Here is a 24,885-nt window from a genome sequence, read left to right as displayed (position 1 = left end):
CGAGAAAATTTCTGTCTCGACTCGTTCTCGATGATGCCGAGACTCGCACATCACTAATGTTTTATAACATGAAAAGTTGCTTTTGTTTCTAAACATGTAATGATTTAAGTCTAGGAGTGTAAAAGTCAGAGTAATCATAGCAGGAGACAATCTAAAATGCACGAGGGAAAAACGTAAACTTACAAATGTATAAACGTAAGGGAAATGTCGGAAATATTAGACGTAGCTGCTTGTAAGTTCTGATACTGTATTTATGTCACAACTTAGCTGAAATACTGGTAGGAGACCTAAACTTCACAAGATAAAATGAGCAGTGTCAATGTAACTGTTTTATACGTATTTTATAATTTCAGAAACACGGTATTGTACAGTTGACACATAATTTTTAAACTAACCTTTTATTTCTGGGGATTGTATATAATTAATTATTGGTATCAAGACATAAAGATGAACGTAAACTTGAACATGTCACTGCAGCGAGAAATACTGGTGCGTATACCAATAAACTGGTATCAGAACTGGACAAAACTGGTACACGGGAGGTGGAGCTTATATTTTTTTCTGCTAAGCTCGCATCTTGGCTGGCTGCTGATGGAAGGTCACGAGTCTGGGAGGAACGTTGAGTGTGTTATACTGCGCATGCGCAGCTCAGAGAACAGAGAGTCAGCCGGCGGCTACTCCGCGCCGTAACAACAGCTGATCGAGTACAATAACCTTTCTCTGTGCATGGCGCGCTGTTGACGTTAAATTTCCATCAATTTGCGGCCTTTTTTTTTAAATTATTTTACTGTGGTGCAATGCGTATGTGTAATATAGACCATAGTTTTTCTGAACGCTGCAGGATACGACTGTATTTTAATTAACTTTAACGTATTTCTTACAATTTTTTTTTTTTTTCTCGAAAATCTGAACGTATGACCGAGATGTACGTACGAACCGAGGCGAGGTTTTACTGTAGTTGAGAACACTTGATGAACGAATTAGGATTATTGAAGAAATTGAAATTGAATTGTAGGTCTATTGTGCACAGGCTATGTTTTTTTAAGTGTAAATTGAATTAAGTAAAATGCTTCCATTTTTTTTTTTAATTGATTAAACTTTAACAACAAGTAACTGATATATTTTTGACACTAATTTTGAGGTTGAAATTTTTTTTTTCAAAATCTTAAGAGTGAAGTTCACATCTATTGAATGTCCGCATCTACTGAATTTTTTGTTGGTCCCCTAAAAAACGATAGATAGGGGTTTGACTGTATGATTTTGTAATGTGGGTTGTAACTTTTAACTCTCTATTTATTGTCGAACATGGCAGAGGGCACGCCTGATAATATCTATGCAGTAGAGTGCTACACTTCCATCAAAATGCACGAGGCAGCACGGTCCAGTACCTGGGTGGTGCCGTAGATTACGGAGAGAAGCTGCGCGGGCACGTGACCCTTCCAGAGTGCGGCCATGCCTTCATTGTGCACGATGTCAGTACCCGCCTGCAGCACACCCCAGTACTTGGCCTCCACACATCGTGCAGATAATGGCTCCACCTGCAACTGTGAGCAGGCCGGGCCTGAGTGCCGGCTCCCCTTGAATGAGCTGTCACACCCTTATGACTGGCACCACCATCACTCACCCAAGTTGCATAAAAGGACTCTTAAGTTTGTGACTTCTACAAATTTACTTTAGTGCCTTTGTTAATTACTTTGGTGATGGCTTTAAAATAAAAAAATTTTTTAAAGTCATATTCATTGATTTCCATTGCTTACCTTGTTTATAACTTTTAAAATAAATAAAACCTCTTTGCTATTAAGTAAACTGTCCTTTTTGAATTATGTCCAAATTAACTAACTAATATTTAACATTTTAATTTTGTAACAAAGTAATGAATATCACATGCCAACAAGAAAAAAAATTTTTTTGGTGCCTAGGAGTTTGGAACTGATTTAGCTATATTTGGGGTGCTGAATCTAAACGTGAACATCAATGGGTGATTTGTGTGGATTTAAAAATGATAAACTTCCACCTAGGTCCGCAAAGTGGCCTCACCAAATATCCTTGTTTCTTGTGCCTCTGGGATAGCAGAGACAAAACACACCACTGGGTTAGAAGAGAGTGGCATAAAAGAGAAGATATGGTCATTGGAGAAAAAAACGTTATTAAAGAACCCTTAGTTGAACGAGAGAAAATCATCTTTCCACCACTACATATCAAGCTGGGCCTTATGAAGCAGTTTGTAAAGGCTCTTGAGGATCGATCATGCTTTGAATTTATAGGGGAAAAATGCCTCACTTCAGTGAGGAAAATACTAAAGCAGCAATATTTAACAGCTGTAAAATAAAAATAAAAATTCATTAAGGACCAAGACTATGTAAATTCCATGAATGAGGCTGTGCGAAAATTCTGGACTTCATTTGTTGCAGTTGTCGGAAATTTTCTGGGCAAATGAAAAGCAGAAAACCATGTTGAACTGGTAAACAAAATGCATAAAAATTTCAAATCCGTTGTGTGCAACATGAGTATTAAGGTGCACTATTTACACAGTCACCCGGACCGTTTTTCTGAAAAAATATGAGACAGCAGTGAGGAGCACGGTGAAATATTTCATCAATATGTTAAAATTATGGAGGACCGATATCGAGGAAGATGGAATACGCACATGATGGCAGATTATTGCTGGAGTTTAAAAGGGGACTGTTCCCAGATATATTCAAGAAGTTCATGAAAAAGCAGCTTTCGAATACTGTATTTACTCGCACATAGGTCGCCTTCGCATATAGGTCGCACCCATAATTTGAGGTCTTGAATTTGGTATTTAAGATTCCCCCCATATAGATGGCACCGGTAATTTAATGACACGAACGGCCGGCGCGCCGTGCATGAAAGAGTTAACGGGTACTGTAAAACTCCGCTACTACGAGAGCTGATAACGGCGTGATAAATTGTTGTAAGTACTCGTAATAACCGAATATATAAAATTGAAGTCAAGTTAGATTCCTGACTTCTTAAAATGTCTTAATTGTAGAATATAACTCGAAAACAGTGCTTTGTATTGAAAAAATGCAAAGAATAAAAGTTGTAGTAAATTTAATTACGAATAAAAAAGGCCTGTTATGATTTTTTATATCTACAGCGGTTTTCGTTTTAAACGTGCGATTGGTCTGAAGCGTGAGGAAGTTCCCGACACAGATAAGATAGTGGCTGGAGAAACCATTGCTTCTACCCTTCCCTTTTTCTACTTGTTTGCCATCCAGGTGTAGAGGGAGGACGAGAGAGGAGGCCGAAGAAACAAAGGGTTTGTCAAGGTCGCGCTCATGGAGCTAATATACAGTAATACATCTGGAGAGGACAAGGGAAGGCCAGCAGAGGATGCGAGGTGAAGCCGGGTATCGGCGTTTGATCCCTGCTTCCTACGCTGGAAGCAAACGAAAACGAGCCAAACTTGCCTCGCGCGGCCGAAAAATCCTCCAAACTATCAAAACAATCAAACTGAAAATTTTACTGGAGTATCTGTAAACATTTTTCCCCACATCGCTTTAATATTTTTTTCGAAACATAAATGCTTTCATTTTTAAAAATTAAATACCTATTTACTGCCAAAAATTTTTGTGAATACGCAGAGTAAATTACAACATCGAGGAAAAATTTTTGTTTGCAATTATAAGTGGGGGACACCAGCGTATGAAATAAGGAAGAAGCCTCAAATTTTATTTATATACCCCTTTTGACGCATTCAACCCCATACTTTTATTTTTACAGAGAGTTGAAGTGGGAATAATGTTTCAGTGGGTAACACTACCGACATATGTCTTCGGAACGCACTTCTTTTTGTTATTATACGTCTCAAAATTTATAATATCATACACAACGTTTATAAAAACGAATTCTTACTTACCTCATTTAATCTATTACAAACCTCTTGTAATATACGTGTATTAGTAGAAGAACCAATGTAACATGCAAACCTTAGGTAAACACTGGTAGAGAATTGTTTGGAATAACTGTAATGCTATGCATATACTGACAATGTAAGAAACTTTCAATTTTATTAATTGTTTGCATAAGAATTAATAATTTAAAAAAAATCATAGAATAGGCCTTTATAGACTGAAAACCTTTCACGTAGTTTCAAGTCGCGTACATAAAAGTTTTTTAATATATATAATTACCAAATATTGTTGAATATATTTAACATTTTTATACATGTTACAACACATATATAATAACAAACCTATATAGTATATAAAAAGACAAACGCCAAATTTTAGCATTTTGTATTTTTTTTCTGTGTGTGAATAAAATAACAGTTCTTAACGTATGTAGTTGCTAATACAGTACTATATTTCTAAAAAAAATTATGAAAACCCCTGACTTCGTCACCATAACAATGATAAATTTGCAAAATAATTAAGGCTCATCTTTTAATGCTACGAAGCACACTCTTAAGAGAAATGTTTTAAACTTATGTTGGGATGTAACTAATATCTTAAAAGCATTGTGAAACCGTTACTTTGAGGGAAACCTTAATATACCGAACACCATACCATCCTTTAATCGAGTACGATTTTCGCTTCTTAAGACCCATTTGTCTTCAAAATGCACTGTACTGTGTAAGTAATAAATCAGTTAATTATTTTGTCTTCCTATTTCGTATTCTAATTGAGATAAATATCAGATAAGCATGTGTTACTTGTATCACTACATCAAGGTATTATTTATCAGTAATTAATATTTCATTTTATTTTTTTGTTAACTAATGTGCATAGGGCAGAGCACTAGACATCACTACCTGTGTGTAGTGTTGCGTTACACTTTTTAACGCATTAGAGTTTACATAAAATGATAAATCCAAAATTTTGTTTAAAAGTATAAATATCAGCGATCAATTTAATTAATGTCCAGTATAACTCAGTCAGTAAAACATTCGGAAATATGTATAGGACCTGTTAACCTAAATATTTGTTAACAGTTAAACTGAACTAAGATGTGTTAGAGTGATTTTTTCTCTCTCCGTATATTAGAGGTATGGGACATCAAAATATGCATCTGTCGCCCATTTACTTTAAATACAGAATTATAAACTACATATTGAGAAAACATTCTGCAGCAGTTTTTGCTCAACGGAAAAACACGGATGAGAAGACAGACGAAATGTGTTTGGTAAGTGATTTTTCGTCAAATGAAATGGAACAGGACAGTGCTTATCAGAATGAAATTACAGAACTACTTTTGTGCAAGGAAATGTATTTTACAAAGACATTTCAAGAGAAATCACCTTTAAATGAAATAGATCTTGCTGACATGGAAGAAATAGACATAGATTTAGAGGCCAGGCCCCTTTCAAGTGACGAAATTTCTCTTGAAGAGCTGAAATATGTTTCTGGCTATATAGCTCACCGTTTCAGAAATAAATATCCTGACCTTGGCACTACGGATTTCAATTCGGAGGACAATAGCTGGATACATGTACAATCAAAGGGTAACTTAAAATGTCCCACTAATGAATTTTTTGAATTAATAAAGATAGCTGAAATGTGTTTTGATAATGTTCATGGCAACAATTTGTGCAAAAAAGAGTGGATTTTTGAATCACTGACTAAAATTATTTGCGCAACTACTGAAAATAAATATCCAGAAGAAGTTATATACTGTTTTGTCAGGACAAGAACGTATATGCGTATCAAGTATTTGAACATGAAATATTTTAACGAACAAGACCAAAAATGCAAAGAAAGAAATAAGATGAGGAAAACTACCCTCTAAGATTTTTCAGTGTGATAGTGTCCACTTTCCTTCACCATAATATGTATGTTTATAATTTATTTACGATGTTTTTTTAATTACTATATTTAAGAAAAGCATTCATTGTGAATATTGCAGCAATTATGTAGGGCTTAAGGTATTTATTGTATTCCAAATATTGAGTATGTCATTTTTATTGCCTTTATTAAAAATAATATATATGTTAACAATGTAACAAAATTGCGATATTTTTGTATTACTATTGCAATTTTGTTTCTTGTAAACATTATTGTAGACTTTTTCATATTGAAATTAAATTTGCTATAGGGTTGTTTGTATTTTAATTTTACAGTTATAAGATTTTTTATATGTTGTTTACTGTTTAAAAACATTTGAAAAATATTTCCTTAACCATATTTCCATTTCCATGGCAATAGTCTTGTTAGCTTTTCGGGTAACTCTTCTACATGGATGATAAGATGGTGCGACATCTAAAACATATCACACCACCTTTACATAACTATAAAACTAAGAGGTGTTTTCATTACATAATAGTAAAGCACAATGTTTCCTTGTGGCGTAGGTGATTTAGAATTTCCATTTATCTAGAAAAATGGGCTTTCAGAATTTTTTTTAACACACAGTGTTTCGGAAGGTTTTTGAAGAAAAAAATTGACTACCCGTTTAATTTTTTTGCAGCTGAATTCGGGCGCGTGCATGAAATATATTTAATCCGTAGGAAGCGCAATGGTTTCAAGTATTGATGTTGAAGATTTGAAAAGATTTATTGAAATAGTGTGAGAGAACGAGCGAGTTGAGTGAGAAGATGTGCGGGAGTGGAGAGGTTAGCTCTCAGCCACATGTGCGCAGTTACGGACAAAAAAATAATCCATTCCACCTCCCCATGGCGAAGGATGAGTGAAAGAGAAACCTGCTAAACCTTCCCCTCCTCCGGGCACGATAGAACCTTATCGGCTGTGTGTTAGAGGGAGAGCAAGATACAATCTTCGAGGTTTTGTTAGTTACTGCTAGATGGCAGGCCGCAGAGCGACCACCAGCGACACCCTTCCCGTATGAATGCCATCTCGCCACTGACGAGCTGGAACTAAGCTCCTGACCTCCCTACATAGTAACGGTCACCCACATAGGCATCTAGACTCTTTAGTGGTCATGATACAAAATTCATTGTTTTCGGGACTGTGACCGTTTTTTACCGTGTACTGCAAGAGTCAAGGACAGACATTGCAGTTATTCCGGGTGGCCTGACGTCGATGCTACAACCACTTGACGTCTCTGTGAACAAGCCTTTCAAGGGGCAGCTCCGTCGCCTGTATGGGGAGTGGATGGCCAGCGAAACGCAAGAGTTGACGAAAGGCGGGAAACTGAAAAGACCTTCTTTGCCCATGGCTAGAGACCCGGAAATTTCGCGACTCGCGAATTCGCGAAATTCTACAAATATGTGCACAGTGGCTGGGAAAATGCTGGTTTGTTGTTAAAAACTCATTTTCAGCTATTTTTATTCACGATGCACTCACAAATTTTTTAACAATTTCTCATATTCGCGATTTTTTAAAAGAACCCACAAACTCTTACAAATACTAACGAATTTTCAGGCACATTGTTCAGCTTTATTTACTTTTCGCGGTTAGTTGAACACTCGGCCCTAACACCACAATGTTGTCACACTTCGAATTTACACTAAAAATTATCTGTATTTTTTTTGGTCATTAAAACACATATTTTATTTAAATTGTAAGAGTTCTAACAATTAGTACCATCACCACGTTATTACTTTTCTCAGAACGTGTAGCATTGCAAGACCCTGCCCTCCAAGATAAATAATTTTCTTTTAAACTATTTTTTATGCATGTAAATATTTCTTAAAAAAATCTTTCTAATTATATTTTTACCATTTTCATGTATTTTAGGGTTGATGTTTGCACTTGCTTTGTGTTTTAAGAAGGTATTTATTATTTTATTAGACATTTTCAATCATTACTATTTTTTATGTATTTATTCACAAATGAGCCGCTGTACTAGATATTTGCCTGTTTAGGCCTACTTTTTCAGGTTTTTCTCAATAAGTTGAATTTTGTCAAGTAATTTGTATTATAATTGCTGTTTGTAGTGTTCATTAACGTGTGGAATGATTCATGGATAGAAAAAGAGGCATGAGAGGCCTGTAAGTGTAAGTGAGAAAGAAACAGTGCTTCCCCGCCAACCGAGATAAAGATGGTAATATCCCCACTGCGTGGGAACTGAGTGATAACTGCTGTCTCAAGGTGTGGGAGAGAGAACGAGAATGGGAGTCCCCGATTTCGATGTGAAATTGAAAAGAGACAGATCAGGGGAAGCCCAGATTTCTGTATGTACGAGGTTTTTTTCATGTATTGTAACTTGTTCTGTGATTGGCTTGTATCTGTAAGCGTGAATGAAACGTGCGTGTGATTGGTCGGTGAGGTCATGTGACGTCTACTCCCTGCGTGGAGGAAACGTGTCATGAGTTCATCAGTAGTCGTCGGGCGATCGCTGCCAGGCGAGGCCGCGTTTCGGCGGCTCGCGGTTTTTCGCTAGGTGTGGCCGTGTTCTAGGCCGCACATATTTCGGATATTTCCTGCAAAAGATTGTTGAAAGACTTCATCGACGTTATTTTGTTTGTTAATTCTCATTGCGCGAGCTGCGAGTATTTTCGACGGGCCGATGTATGTGTGAAACGAGTGAATGAAACATTGGGTTCAATTTGTCTATGCATTCTAGTTGAAAAAATAAAACAACTAAAATCGACGCTTTAAATCTTTTTTTGGATTCGTCTGTGCATTATAGTTTGAAAGAATAAAACAAAAACTACAATCGACGGTTTAAATCTTTTTATTTTTGTATGTAACGAACCGTTTACAACGTAACAAAACATGAAATGTCTCTGTGTTTTCCACAACAATTGCCGCCTTTTTAAAGTCACTGGAATGGCATGGCCAACAGCTACAGTCAGACGGCAAGAAACAGATATACAGTAAAACCGTTATGACGACTACCTGTCTATAATGACCTGGTTTTGAGAAACCAAGAATTTTTTATTTTTTTAAATTTCAAACTGGAAGGAAATCGGCCAAAAAATACGTTTCTGAGCGCAGTGTGCTATAGAATTTGCCGAGCTACCGATGTCGATAAATGGGACGGGCACGCACTCTATACGAGCATCAACGTAACCAAACATGGCAATCAGCGCTCATGCGGCGAGCTATCGAAACCGATAGTAGACTACGACATGCGTGCACTCTGTACAGGCAAAGCGTTGGCAGTTTAAGAGTTATTTAAATAAGAAAACGGTATTGTGTCAGTGTTTTTAAACTACAATCAAATATTCACAGATTTGAACGGAAATTTCACACTCTAAATTTTCCTTTTCCTGTTGTAACAGACAGACACCGTCCATGTCAACTAGGCTTTAAATTCACAGGCTCTGCGATAGTATCTCGAAGTTTGCATGTACTATCCTGTGCTTGTAAACAATGCCACCTAAATTATCGCTCAGTGAGAGAGCTAAACAATTTTCAAATGATGGAATGGTAAAATCTGGCGATGTATTGCTATGCCGGTTTTGTAATAAAAGGGTTGCTTGGGAGTCATCAGACGCTGTTAAAAAGCATATTGCAAGTAGATGCCACATTGAAGCTACAAGCAATGGAAAAAGGCAAAAAACTATTTTTGAAGCAGTCAGTGATGCTAAAGATGCCAAGGTAAGTTTAACATACTTTGCAGTTGGGAAAATTATTATATGTTTAATTTATTTTAGAGATTTAATAGGTAAATATCTGTGATGTAGTAGGATCAACTTGTTTATTTTGAAACATGCATGTGCGCTGAATTGTTAAGTGAATTAGGCCTATTGTTAACAGGTTTTCCTTTGTGAAATTATTTTAAAGCCACACAATTGTTTAAATACATGTAGCTCAAACATTCTTCAGTGTGATGTCCATTAGCCTCCGGAATATTTTTTATTGTTAAAAAGGCCTAATTGCTTTAATTTTGAGAATGCCTATTTAAGAAAATCATATTTTCATGTAGGTCAATTAGAACATTTCTAACTCTTCAATTTAAATTACCATATATTTTCAACACTTTTATTATTTTTGCAGGCTGCTAAATTGGATTTTGTGACCACAACGCTGGAGATGATGGTGTCTGCTAACATACCGATTGAAAAAGCAGATCACCCAGCTTTCAGGAGCTGGATGCACCAGAATATTGTCCATGGTGGAGAACTCCCTGGCTGTGATTCATTGAGAAAAGAGTACCTACCTTCATTGGCAAGCTCTCGCAAGGAGAAAGTAATTGATGCTTTGAAGGATAAGACAGTTGCTGTAATGTCAGATGAAACGACCAACAAGAAAGGTAGGGCAATTTTTGTAGTGATCCTTACCACTGTAGAACCCACAGATATACAAGAACAGTATGTTGCTTCAGGTCAATGGCCGTTCATGTGCTAGAGCAATTTCAGATGCCCTTCAGGATATGAAAGTTGAGTATTCTCAAGTGGTCGCTTTCGTTAGTGATGGTGCCAGATACATGAAGACATGTTTTGATGGCCTTTCTATTCTCTTGTCAGATGAAGTAATCCGTGTTCAATGCTTGGCATACAAAATTCATCTACTTGGTGAATTGAGCACAGCTCAACCAAACTGTGATTGCAGTCAAGCATTTTTTTTGACTGCAAGGAAGAAACGCAGTGCTTTCAAACAATTTTTAGAAGACAAGGGGTTAACTATTTCTCTCTTCCCAATTCCTGTGCCAACTCGCTGGAACTCCTGGCTAAAATCTGTTGAGTGGTTGGCAGATAACTGGGAAGTTATTTTCTTGTTTCTGCAGTCACTAGAAGAGAATGAAAGCAACAGTGGCTCTAAATTCCTTCATAATTTAAAGGAAAACGAAGCTAGTGTACTTAATGTTGAGTGTGAATTTGTCAAGTCTCTGAGTGCTGTGTTTAAACCTCTATTGATGACTCTGGAAACCAACTCTGTACCATTGGCAGCTGACCTGTATCTGAAGCTGCAGCATTTGAAAAGAAGATTGCACGTTAATGGCAGTGGGGTTCAGTAGTGTAGACAGGATTTGTGTATGGTGGGGGGTTAAGAAGCATGGTCCCCCCCCCCATTAAAGCGGAGGGGTGGGGGGGTCCTCCCCCGGAAAATTTGTATTTTAAGGTGTAAAATAGTGCTATTTGAGCAGTTTTCCGTACTTAACTTTAAATATTGTAATGGTAAAAATATTATTAATTTTTTAATAAAAAATTGTTTGAGTGATGAAGTAAGAAATTAATTAAAGATATTTTAATCAATCCAAGTGCCTTGTCCACCTCCACTCAAAATCATAAATCATGCTCGAAGCTTGACAATACAAAAAAAAGGAATAAAATGGTTGGGTTTCAGCAGAACTGGCCTATTTCTGGAAACAATTAGCTTTAACTTGAAGAGTTACCCAGTCACCACCTGCTTATAATTACTGGGCTGGTTAAATACAATAGGTGTAAGATATTTGAAAACTTGGGAATCGTCACGGCGTCATGGCGTCACAACCTTATAGCTTCTGCTCGTGACAGGGGTAAGGGAAGGGCAGGAGAATCGGTAGGGCTCGCTTACTCTTCCCCTCCAGTGCAGTGGCCGGTGATAGCAGTAAGACACCCAGGCTTTTAGCTAACCTGCTTTCAGATAAGAAAAATAATGGGGGCTAAGGGGGGGGGGGGTTATAACCCGTAACCCCATCCCCCCCCCCCCGGCTACGCCGCTGGTGGGGTTTTCAGTGACAATTTCAACGACGGACTGAAAAAGTTGAAGTGTGTGCACAAAGCCAAAGCAATTGATGTAATGAAGAACACTTCAAGTCATATTTCTTTGAAACTAGACAAACTGATCACAGAGGATCCAGCTCATAAATGTTTCGAGTCTGTCGCAGACTTGTTCAACAGGCAAAGTGTACTGACCCAAGAAGTTTCAGGGGACAGGTTGAAGGTGTTATTTTCAAAAGTGCCATCTTTGAAGAAGGTGCCACTAAATGAAGGTGTACATGCATACATGGATCTCAAGGAGCAGCTGCAAAAGAACAGTGATTTGAGTGTGCTTGAAGTACTGAAATCAATGCACAGTGAACATAAGTATTTTGTGGACAGTGCATTAAAAACTTTGTGGGTTCAGTCTCAAATGTTGACTGTGAGAGATTCTTCTCAAAATTTTTGTATGTACTCACAAACCGCAGAACAAATTTGAGCTTAACCAACTTGGAACAGTTGTCATCATATGCTTATGAAGCAAACAACTGAATTGCTTTTCGATTGTTTTAAGTTAACTGTTGTTTTTTAATCATACATTGCATTACAGTTTTTTTAACTTTGTTTTTTAATAAGTGTCAGTAATTGTATCACATATATAATAAATAATAAACATAAATTTCCAATATACCGTAATTTTTCCAAACCATAACGTTTATCTGCACTCAAGAATTATACTATTTCTACTCAAGAATTTTCCCTTTTGTAACCCAAGAATTTTAGTTACTGCAACCCAAGAATTTTCCGGGCCTCTACCCATGGTGTGTGAATGGATCACGAGGAGTTGGGCTCTCATCATGCCTGATATAATTGTAAGGAGTTTCAAGAAAACTGGAATCTCCCTCGGATAGACGGTACTGAAGACGAAGCGATCTGGGAACAAGACGGCAACTACAACGACGACGTTGATGACCCAGCCGAGTCTAGTGCGTCTGAGTCTGACTCAGAAAACGAGTAGGTAAACACTTGGTGAGTGTTCAGACTATTATTTTGACTGTGATACTGTGATAATCCTATAAATAATGACATATTTTTGATTGATATTGTGCGTATTTTTGATTGATTTTGTGCAATGTTGCCTTTAATTTTTTTTGTGTGTTTAATTTCTTGTTATGAAAATTTGCTTGGTTAATTAACTATGTGTACATTGTAAATAAATTTGCCTATACCTATATAAACTTCTTTTTCGCATTTTTAAGCAAAATATTGAAAAAAAAAACTCCTCAAAAATTTTAAAAACTTTTTCTTCACATATAGGTCGCACTTCAGTTTTTCCCCATCAAATCTGGTAAAATTGCTGCGACCTATATGCGAGTAAATACGGTAGTTGAGTGACTAGTTGGTTCTATCGATGACTTTGTACTAGGTATCTTTGTATATATAATAGGGATGGGATTTTTGAATCTTGGATTCGTCGAATATACCGAATCCTATGGATTCGAGGATTCGTAGGATCCGAGGTGGGATTCGAGGTGGGTTTTTAAGAGTTTTAGGTAGTAATTTAAAATTGTAGTGCTGGGCGAAGTTTGAAAATTTCAAACCGAACCGAACCGAATCCTTACGTTCGGTTCGAAACCTCTTAAAATATATTCGAAAAACCGAACGTTCGTTTAAAAAAAAATTACGTTTTTATAATTTTCTAACCCCCATTTGAGACCATTCACAAAACAGCACAACAAAATTCCAATACTTGTAATATTACGACTTTTATCGCATAATCGTCGCCTCAACAGTTTCAAGCGCAGACAAAATAATAAAAAAAAATTATTAATCGTCGCATAACTCTCATAGCATTTTTTCATATAGGCGCGCTTATTTTTTTGTTTACTTTAGAGAATTTTGTATGCATTTCTCGTACTACGTAATATAAACTATCGTACAAATGCCAAAGGTATTGTATATTATACCTTTAACTATAGTGCGTGTACGAGAAGTGTTGTAAAATCACCAAAGATTGCGTACCCCATACGTTAAACTAAAGTGCATGTACGAGAACTCTCGTATTTCGGCAAAACTAACGTGATCAAGTTAACACAAGACAAATGCGGTAGGAAATGATTACGTAAATTACGTATTTTAAATTACTGAAATGTATTTATTTTCTTTGGACTTTTTGGTTATAACAGTCAGGTGCTGAAAATATTAATTTAATCTTGTGTATTAAAAGTAACTGGTCCAGTAAATTTTACAGTACGGTACTAAGATGACTAGCGTAGTTGCGGCAGCCATCATTATTTCTCGTGTTTTCTTTTTTCCGACGCAAATTTTTATAACCACACTGACTTACGTTACGTTTACAATATTATTGTTCTTGAGGTGATTTGCGACCAGCAGGACTTACGTCGTTTAAGTTTTCCAAATGGAGAAAAGATAATGACGACCCAGATGACCCAGAACCACCCCAAAAAATGTCTAAAGTTTCTTCTGACGAGCAGCATTCTTCCAAGAAAACAGCAACTGCAGTCAGCGGGTTTTGTAATGTGGATAGGTAACTTAATTCACATTCGACTTTTTTTTAATGTCCTATTAAAAAGTTTTACTTTTTAAAAATGTTAGGTTATGTCTACCACAAAAATATGTTGTGGCCTTATGCTGAATGTTCGTCATCTTTATAATCTTATATTTTTTTTAATGAATGTTAGTGTACACTGAAAAAGGAAGATAGTCTTTTTGAAATTTAGATGGAACTTCTTCATGAATTAAAAGTATATACAGTCAAACCTCTATCTATCGAACTCGCATGTATCGATTGTCCGTGTTTATCGTATACTTTCTACGGTCCCGGCAAAATTGCCATACAACTAAGGTTAAAAAAGTCCGCTTGTACCGATGTTCGAATTATCGTTTTGTCCGCATTGATCGTACAAAATATGTGGTCCCATCACTATAAATTATAATAGATGATCGCTTAACCATAAAGATTTTGCAGAAATAACCATATCTTAGAAAGAAACCTTCATAAAAACAGTAACGATAGTATACAGTAGTAAAAATCACCTTAAATCTGCAGCCAAGTAATGGAGCACGTAAATATGAAGAAAAGACAAATGAACAACAACCTGCGAAGAATTATGGATGATGTACCATAACTACAGTACAAACCCAATTGTTATCCTAAGATAATTACCATAAAAAGAACTAAAGATTCTTTGTCGATACCATAATTACTGCAGAAGCACGATAGCTACCACATTTGCACTACAGTTACCGTAACAAGCTAACAACCGAGATGTATATTTACCGTGACGGTAATGTATTTATTTACGACATTAAAATTAAAGAACATTATTGAAAAAAAGGATGTTAAATTTTTATATGTACGTTTGGCACATGTTGCGAAGAAATAATGCGATCTGAAAGAATGCAGTACTACTACGAAAAGTGAAATGGGTAATCGTGGATTTTTAGGTTATGGCAGTCTCTCGTTTTTCAGTAATATCGGCCGAAAATTAACAAGCGTATCGGAAGTCGGCAGAAATGCCGATTCAACTAAATATTGGCAAAATCGGCTTCTTCAGTACAGCTCTACATTTGATGACATGAGTAAACATATTTCAGACTTCAGGATATTGAAAAAGACTTTAATTTCCATGTAGATTTATTGTGCATATGTTTTTTTTTGCAAGTGTAAATTGAATTAAGTAAAATACTTCCATTTTTATTTATTTTTCAACTGATTAACTTTAATGATAAGTAACTGATATATTTCTGACACTAATTTTGAGGTTGTAATATTTTTAAAAAATTCTTAGAGTGAAGTCCACATCTATTGAATGTCCGCATCTACTGAATTTTTTTGTTGGTCCCCTTAAAAACGATAGATAGAGGTTTGACTGTATATGTAAAGAAATTAAATGAAAAATGATTTTCTCTAAACTGTTTTCTTTCCTTCATTATTTATTGCATAAACTTTACTTATAAAATGTTTTGCAATGTTTTAATAAAGCTGCTAAGCTATATAATGTTTTAATTTTACATATGGCTGGAGAACCTTTCTTTCTCACCATTCAGTTAAAGACCAAAATGCTGGTGGTCGGTTCATTTTAATTCAAAACAATTATTTCTGTATGAGGTTCGGCTTGGTTCAAAAATTTTTTGCTATGGTTCGATTCAGTTCGGTTAGGTTCGAAACCAGATAACTGAGGTTCGCCCAGCTCTAGAAAATTGTATACCTAAACTGTATTATAAAGGTAACGGAAATAGCACAAACATAAGATAAACTACGCTGCATTTTGTCAATTAGCATAACTACTCATCATTTCCAACCTTCAATAATATAACATTGCAGAAAAAATGTAATTTTTTTAAATGGTGTCTGTTATACAAACGTATTTTATTGAAAACATAGGAAGGATTAATTTAACAGAGAATTAGACAGATGCAAACTTATGTGTGTGGTTTTTGAGGTTATTTGTCTCTATTTTATTTCAGGTGTATACACTATGCACTTATTTTACAATTTTATAAATACACATGTGATTTTTTTTAATACATAGTCCTATGTAATTTTTTAAAATAAATGTGTGATTTTTTTTAATAACATGTGGTGAAGTTTAGTGTGGGACTGGGATTCGAGATTCGATGACAAACACTGAGGATTCGAACAAGGATTCGGATTCGACCAAAATGTGGATTCGTCCCATCCCTAATATATAATAATATTAGTATATATGTACTAATAATATTAGTACAATACAATGATATTTATATAATATGATATTTGTTTAATTTAGTAATAAGAATTTCATGTTTAATTTTTAGATTGGATTCATATATTTAATCTAAAATAACATAAAACGAACATTTCACTAAAATGTTATATATTAGAAATTTGAGCTCCTAGGCCAAAACTAATGCCCTATTTGAATTCAGGGAACCAAATTCATTTCAAATCAGCTCCAAATACCCCAGCACCAAAACTATTGTTGGCCTGTGTTATTATAATAAAAAAAAACTTATGTACATTTATCTATCCTATAGTTTTATACATGTAATAAGACTGCATAGTATAATACTTTTGTAACAATTGTTAATAATATTTACACTAATATTAGAGGCCAGTTCTTCAATGAAAGGTTAATTAAAATAGACATCCAAATACAAATTACTACCGCAGCACTTTCCACAATAGAGATTTAGAAACACTTAGTGCAAACTTAGCTTATCCTTGAAATTAATTTGGTGGTGCACCTATCTCTCACATGGCTTCAGACCACTAAACCGACTTATTGCTGGGAGTCTGGGTTGAATATCGGTGCTTACATCAGCCACCGAGGAGCCTCAGCAGTGCACTCACCTGGAACCTTATCTTGATGACATCCAGCGGCTGGCACAGGAACCTGGTGACTGTGCCGCTGACCGCTCCAGCCATGGCATGAGACGACGCCCGCTCGTCCCTCCTGGAGGACTCGAACCCAACCATCACACAGCAGGCTGGAACCACCAGTTGAATAGGCATGAAGAGACACGCACCATCTGAGATAGAGGGGAGGGATGGTGGCTGTGGAAAATATCAAGGGGAAAAGGAACCTTGAGTGGAAGTTCGGGGGGTCACGTGCTCTCTTCTTGTCATAAGGGCAGAAGCCCAAAACAAAATCAAAGAACAATAAACACGTTTAATGTTTAATGACAAGGGTGAGATATTACTGTTATATGATAAAAACTTGACATTTTCCATTACCCTACCTAACATAAACCAACCAATCTCATGAACACCAGCGCAACAGAACTAAATAAAAATGGGAGGATAAAATTAAAACAAAAAATACATAGAACATTAAAAAGAGGAAAAAAAAAATTGATGAGATAATGAAGCAACATTATTAGTACCAAAGATATTGGAAGAGTCCAGATAGAGCATATGCATGTAAATTAGGGGTGTGCGGGATCCCGACGCTTCGGGAAAAAAGTCGGGAAAATAGGCTTCCCGAAATGCCGGGCGGGAATTTTATTACTCCCGAATTTTTCGGGAAATTGTTTAAAAATTTACAAATGTTTACTAATCATGCGAAAATGTTTTCTATCAATTCAAAATGTTTTTACAACAATATCTTTTATGGATTCGTACATTTTTGAAGATTTTCCGTACTATTTAAACGCAAAACATCTTTTAAACGTCGTAGCGACAGCTGTGGTTTACACATATCTAATTAGAATATAAAAAACGTACATGGAGTACCTTAAATATTGTATGCATTCATAAATTTATTTCTTCAAGGGTACAAATTTGCAAGATACGTGAATAGTCAGTTATATAACATTATTGCCGTCACCATCCAATACTTAACCTAAAATCACTGTGTGTCCGTCGACACAAACAAAACACATGCGCAATCCAACCTTTTCGCCAAAGATACAAGAAATACTAGACTTGCGTTACATACCGAAGCGTAACCGTTCTCATTACTTGATAGCAGTGGCGATGTAGAGAACTATATTGGCACTTTGAAAAATATGAAATCACGTAGTTTTACACCACTGCTCACGAGTATCTAAACATCTACGATTTTGCTTTGGGAGAAAAAAAAATAGTTGTTTACTGTTTAGTTTGGCGGGCTTTGTCGGCTGACGTTACATTATTAAGGCTTGTGCAAAGTATCTGTTCCAATTTTCGATGCAATTTTCGAACAAACTAGCAGCCTACAAATAATGGAGGTCGCAACCGATCAGCTAGTTACTTGTAAACCTAAAAGTGTTTGGAAGTATTTTGAACGTCTGACAGACAATAAATCCCTGGCAAAGTGTATCTCGTGTGAAAAATTTTTGAGATGCGAGCATGGTAGCTCGTCTGGATTACTAAAACATCTCAATAAACATCCCTCTATAAAAAAGAATTTGAGGATGCTAAAAAAAAATGAATTCGCCGCTGATAAAGGGCAAGTGAAGCAGACAAAAGAAATAGCAGCAAAAAAAAAAAAAAAACTAACTTTGCAAGAAACGTTTAAATGGCCATGTTCTCGTATTAGAATTAAAAAAAAAAATTTTTTTTTTAAGTTTCCCGATCCCGTCCCGTTTCCCGCGGGAATAATTTATTTTTCCCGAAAATTTCCCGCAGTACAAAAACCTATTCCCGCACACCCCTAATGTAAATAGTAAAATAAAGCCCAGAACATTGCCAGGCAAATGACTGCACAATATTCACTCTATGTTTTACTGAAAATAATAACAGGCTTTATCTCTCCTTCCCCCCCAACACCAGTCCAAGAGTCTGTTTATGCTCCCCTTTTAGTACTACAAAATACTATTTTCTAATTTTTTTAACTGCTTTTAATCTGCTATCAGATGCACTATGAAAGGTAACACAATAGGGTGTCCATTGAGAAAATATTTTAAACATTTTTTTTTTTTGCTAAAATGTATGAGAATATATTTAGAATATCTTATTATTAAATTTGCATGTTCCAAATGAGGTATACCTAATTGAAAGTAGTTGGTCAGACTAAGTGGGTTGCAGAAACATAATAAAATTTATAGGCATCCAAAATAATTAAATTATTTTTAACAAAACGTGCATTGCTTCTCTTATGTTTTTCAATAGTAATTAATGAAATAGTGTTTATTGCAGATGCAGAAAAAAAAATTAGCTCTGTGAATATACTAATGGTTGTTAACTTTTAAACTAGTCGGTATTTGGTTACCTTAGTTATGTTGTAATGTTGCAAGACCATGCCCTTATAAACTTTTAAAAGTATATCTTAAAGAGCAAATACACTAATCCTTCACTTAGCCAGTCTTCGAATTGTGCAAATTCATTGCACAATGTTAATTTTACTGTCCCAGTCTTGATACCACGTTTGTAAATTTCAGTTAGCACAAAATCACCACAGGCAAACAAACAAAAAAGTCGGGCATGATGCCACGAAGACTGCTTCAACTCGGTAAACAACAGATGTACCATGGCATACAGTTAGCCATACGAGAGGGGAAGATATGCACGCGCAGGTCTGACTACACTATCAGCTGTTATAAAAACATCAGCTTTGGCAAGTTCAGTTGCGGCTATTGGATGTAAAGGACCAAATGTTTTTACGCCCGTGTGTATGCCGCTGGGCCGTACCGTTGTCACCCGGCCAAAGACCGGGCCATGATGAAATTCAGTCTAGCCAGTGGCAGGGAACTCGTACGCACAATTTGTCTGCCGGTAACTGTAAGTGCGCAAGCACCTGTAGTTGAGATCATATTGAAATCATGACTTCCAAGTGAGAGCGTAATGCATCATGTTCAAGTATTTGAGACAAAACTAGAAGTATTATAGTGTGCAGCTATACCAGTTGTGTGAAAAAAATTTGCATCCATTACATGTTTTTATATACCCAATGAAGAGTATATAAATGAACAAAAGATTTTAAAACCATAGTTTGAAAAAGCTATGGCAGTCTCTACGACAGAAATTCCATGCCTTCATCCCTCTAGATCAAAATAGGACCAAAACCAAAATTTATTCATTTTATGATGATTCGGAAACACATAGGATAGGGTACATATCAGCTCTGGTGATGAAGACATTGCATTTGAAGAAAGTGTGGGTTTTGGCGCTTGTGCTTACGATAAGGAGTGGTCGTTGGTGAATGTTGATTTATAAGGTGATGAAATAAAGAAGTTTGTGTTTCCTTTCTTCACCCAAAAGGACAATCGCAATCATTCACATATCCTACGAGAGCAGATACCTTAGCACTCCCAATAAACTATATTTCATGCAAATTACATACAACCACTGCAACAGGTAGAGCCAGATGAGATGGCCAAAGCAGTACAAGTTTTGGAAAAGAAGGGAACTAAACTTTACTAATTTGAAGTGATAAAAGAAGATAAAACTGTTCTTGAGTGTAAAGTATGTTGGATTTTTTGTTTGAATAAAATAGGAATAATGAAACTAAAATTAAAAAAAAATTGGGTGTTTTTTAAACAATAAATTTTTATTTTTACTAACAAGTAACAAATTAACAGACTTTCCATATGCATTTTTTACATAAAAAAAATTTCAACATGATACCATTGGAATACCACCATGAAACTTTGTACACAACTTACTAAAGAGGTTTGGTATAAAATATAATTTTTCACTAAAATTAAAAATTCCGGTTGTTGTTTTTTATAAAAATTTTTTTTTTTAATTTAAAGTGATGTGATACACTTAAGTTATATGTCAAATTAAAGCCACTATCATTCTAAGAAGAATGGTACAAATTTTAGCTTTTTAGGACAAACAGTTTTAGAGTTACGTGCTTTTAAAAATATTAATACGTTCTTACAAACTGGAGTTTTATAATTTTTCAAATATCTATAACTCAAACTCATAAAAAGTTCAAAATTTTAGTTATCTGTTAATCTAATACTATCTCATATAAAAAAACCATAAAGATCTGAAGACATCATGTTTTGACCATTAGTTGATTTTGTGTGGACTGACCCTACAGTCTCAATCATTCAATCATTCACAAGCAGAATGGTTGTTACGCAAATGTATAGCTGGAAGGGACAAGATATTCAGGAGGAAAGGGAATACAAGTACCTGGGAGTAACCCTACAAAAATCAATTAATTGTAAGTAAAAAATAATTATATGCCTACCTAGTATAAAATAAATAAACCAACGGACTGAGTTTACATTTAAATTTATTATAATAATTACTTAAACAATAACAAGTAATTATCATTATAAGTTGTGACTATATATCATTGTGTGACTTAAATGTATTCCAGAACATTTTTGCTATCACAGAGATTTATTTGGCACACCGATACCGATAAGCTTATGTTCCCCGGTGATCATATAAGACTTTTATATTGATGCTGGTTCCGCCAGTTCCCCGGTAGACGGAGATGTGGGTTTGGGGCACAGCTCAAGCTCAGGGGTAGGTTGGGACCTTAGTGGTGGGGGAAGGGGATGGCTCGGCTGATGAGGCTGTTCTCACCCTGTAACTGCTTCTCCCAGTCAGCGCGAGCCAGCAGTTCTCGAGGGTGCCTCCGCTCATCCTCCAGGCGGTCAGCTGCCAGCAGCTGCTCCTCTAGCCTCAGCACCCTGGTCTGCAGGGCAACGTCTCACTTGGCTTGGGTGTAGCGGTCGTCAGGGCTGCACTCTCACCACTTGCTTCGCACTTGCACATTGGGCCGCTGCACTCCCGGTGCACACGGACAAAAGTGATGGCGATGGGCAACAGCCACCTTAGCGACTGAGGAAGGCACTAGGATGTCATCAAAAGCACCACCCCCCCCCCCCTTCTCCGAGGCTGCTTTGTCCATCGACGCCACCTTAGACGCACTCGCATGTGATACAAGGGCCCCGATGTTCTGGCATGCACTGGGGAGGGCTCTGTAGGTACAGGTCTGGAGTGACCCCGGGGTCTGGAAAAGGCTGGCAGGACCTGTAAGAAACAGCAACGAGGCCCGATAACCGGGCACGTAGGATACCCCGGTGTGACTCAAATACCCACTTGGCCCGCCCACTTGTAGTCGCGCAGGTAACCTGGGGCTTCACGGTGACGTGAGGATCGGCGCACCACCATCGGGGACCTAGGTGGGTCGGAACTCTGTTCCTCTCGGCCCATGATAATAGCGATGGGCTGATCCCGAGCTTTGACTCCTTCCCCACTGAGAAGCTGCATGGTAAGTTCCCCCGCGTCGTCGTGTGCACACCAAGGTAACGGCTGATGGCGGGTGTGACGGGGCATGGGGCTGGCACCGCTACCGGCTTCCCCAAGTTCACGTCCACTGCTGCGACTGCCTCCTTGCTCAGTGAGGTCATCAAGGGGAAACACCAATGGCTCAGTTCTGGCAACTGGAGTACCTGGTTTGTCGCCCTCTGGAGACCACTGTAATTTCCAGTCCCTTTTCGATGATCGGGGAGTTCGAGACGCCCGGGTCGGGACAAGGGCCCTCGTCGGGATGTACTCCTCTGGAAAAAGTCTGTTTATGAGCTGCGAGATCAGCGAAGGTTGCTCCTCATGGCTCATCCGTAGCAGAGGCCTGGGTCCTAGTCCTAACTTGGTGTTTGGTACTGGGTGGGAAAGTACTCAGGTTGCTGCCCTAGGGCGTAGGCCTACCGTAAAGTGGGGTGAGATTGATCAATCTGATCATATATTTAATTGCCATTTGATAAGTATTTATTGTTTTAAGATGCACATTCCTTCATTAGATACAGCTTTACAAGGGGAACATTTTGTATGAAACAAATTTTGCTAAAAATAATTTAAAGGCAGCAAGAAAATTTAAGAAATGGAGGAGATCAATCTCACACCTACATCTGGGGTGAGATTGATCACACCTTGTTTAAACGACAGTGCTGGCAGCTAGGCTTTGCTTCAATAATGAACAATATAACCCCCAGATAAATCCATCAGGTGGTTTTTGAGTTATAGGTGTTTATATACCTTGGGGTGAGATTTATCACTGGTTTGAGATTGATCATTGGTCTGAGACTGATTAGGTAAATGGAATGGATTCTTAGTAAATAATTAGATAAACCTTAATGTTGTTTTATAATGTCTCCCTATTAACATTATGTTATAAACAAATAAAAGCCAATAAATTTTATGACATTTCAAACACACTTTGGGCACCTACTTAACACTTGAAAAAGGTAGATAACTAGAACATTAATTGCATAAAGAGTAATAGCTTAAGTCGTATACATCAGTCCACTGGATTACATATTTGCTACACTGATTTTTATATGTGAACTTAAAAATATATTCATTGAACTCTTCAATGTCTTCGGGCCGGTTGCACCATTGAAGATCGCTGGTCGATCTGAGATCATACGAGGTAATGAACCACGATAGTCACACAAACGGATTGCACCATTCGAGTTCACCTTCTAACAGAGGATTGAGGTGAACCTCTGTTTGAACCACCGAAATTGATGGTTCAGAGCAGTTGGATCCGAGATCTTGTGTATTTTTCGTTGGTTTGTTGTGTTTTGTAGTCGTGTTTGCATAGATACTGGTTTGTTTACAATTGATATTTTGATGGGTTACAATAGTTTACAGGAAATTTAGGCCGATATGTTTTTAGGTATGCCCGAAGTACGGTAATTGTCATCATAATGTTATTTAAAATATAATGCCAAATTCTTGCCAAGCTTCTTCCTTCTGCTTACAAAACACGCCATCAGTTCTCTTATACTCTAAAATATCCTGTCTTTCTTGCACCAAATCGACAAGGATGATTTTTTTTTCTTTTTCAGAGAAAAAAAACTTTTTTTAGATACTGAAATTTTCTTTTCCATCGTCATGTGTACTCGCGTGTAACCCAGTCAACTAGAGCTGTAGCAAACCGTATGTATTCGGTACTGAGTAACGGGAGCGCCATCTAGTAACGAGTACGTAACGAAACCTTACACACGGCGGCATCTCGTTACTCGCATGTTTCGTATGTTTTACGCATGCGGTATTCGACGAATTTACGTTACAAAGGACGATGTTTGTTTATTAAGTAAAGTATAATTTGGGAATTCGTCGTCCAAGTTTTTTACTATTTATAAGAAAGTATTTTTTACAAATTAGATATATGTATGTTTTTATTTTTTTTATTATCGCATATTTTCACGGTTTTTTTTTATCTTAAAAGAGATAATATAATAAAACCGCTCTAATCAGATTTAATTGTTTCTTGGTTAACAAAAACTGTTAATTATCAAATATTGTTAATTGTTTATATTTTATTTATTATTATTTACGCGACGTCATACTGTACGCGTACGCAATACGACTCGATTCGTTGCTGCAACATAACATAGCTTGTTATGCGGTATCATAAGTAACGAGTAACGTAACGATACGATAGTAACGAGTACTAATTGTTATAGTAACGAATACATACGGGTACGCTTTTTTTCGTTACTTTTACACCTCTACTACAGTCAACTCGCAACCTGCCACAAGTTTGTAATCAGTAAACAAATAGGCTTGTATGTAAATATCACAATGCCAACATTTACAGCAAGAACTTCAAACATGCTAAAGAAAATTCTCTGTGACTAGACGGAATTCAGTAGCCAATAGAAAACTTGCTTTCATTTTACAATCGATCTTTACCAACCTAAACTTAGATCGTGAGATCGAATGTCTGAACTCGTAAGTTCACTTTGGTGCAACACATATACACTGGATCTTAGATTCGACTTGAGATCACACTGAAACAAAGATCTTACGATCTCGGATCCGAACAGTTATTGGTGCAACCGGCCCTTAGTTAAATACCTAGAAAGAAAGACAAGAGTTTCAAATAAACATTTCACAAACACTGACAACTATATGAACTACGTAATTAAGTGTCTTAGTACAGAAAAGTAGATGAATACATCATCGTTCTTTGACATCAATACTTGCTTTAAAA

At 36.6% G+C, this 24,885-nt stretch overlaps 1 protein-coding gene across 8 annotated transcripts in view; it reads right to left on the bottom strand.

The window, feature by feature from the left end:
* LOC134527255 (mitochondrial thiamine pyrophosphate carrier-like) overlaps positions 1-24,885 on the bottom strand; it is a 192,606-nt gene that overhangs the window by 143,549 nt on the left and 24,172 nt on the right. For 4 of the 8 annotated variants that reach the window (XM_063359769.1, XM_063359771.1, XM_063359772.1 and 1 more), the window contains exons 2-4: positions 21,465-21,576; positions 16,848-16,984; positions 1,389-1,544 (exon numbers count right to left, since the gene is read on the bottom strand). In XM_063359769.1, the coding sequence (XP_063215839.1) occupies positions 1,389-1,544; positions 16,848-16,984; positions 21,465-21,576 (405 nt within the window). Of the gene's footprint in view, positions 1-1,388; positions 1,545-16,847; positions 16,985-21,464; positions 21,915-24,885 lie in introns of all 8 variants that reach the window. The other 4 variants (XM_063359774.1, XM_063359773.1, XM_063359770.1 and 1 more) reach the window with 3 other exon arrangements.

Source organism: Bacillus rossius, chromosome 1 (genome assembly GCF_032445375.1).
Source record: "Bacillus rossius redtenbacheri isolate Brsri chromosome 1, Brsri_v3, whole genome shotgun sequence".
NCBI lineage: Eukaryota > Metazoa > Arthropoda > Insecta > Phasmatodea > Bacillidae > Bacillus > Bacillus rossius.
This window is presented reverse-complemented; position numbering and strand designations above follow the sequence as displayed.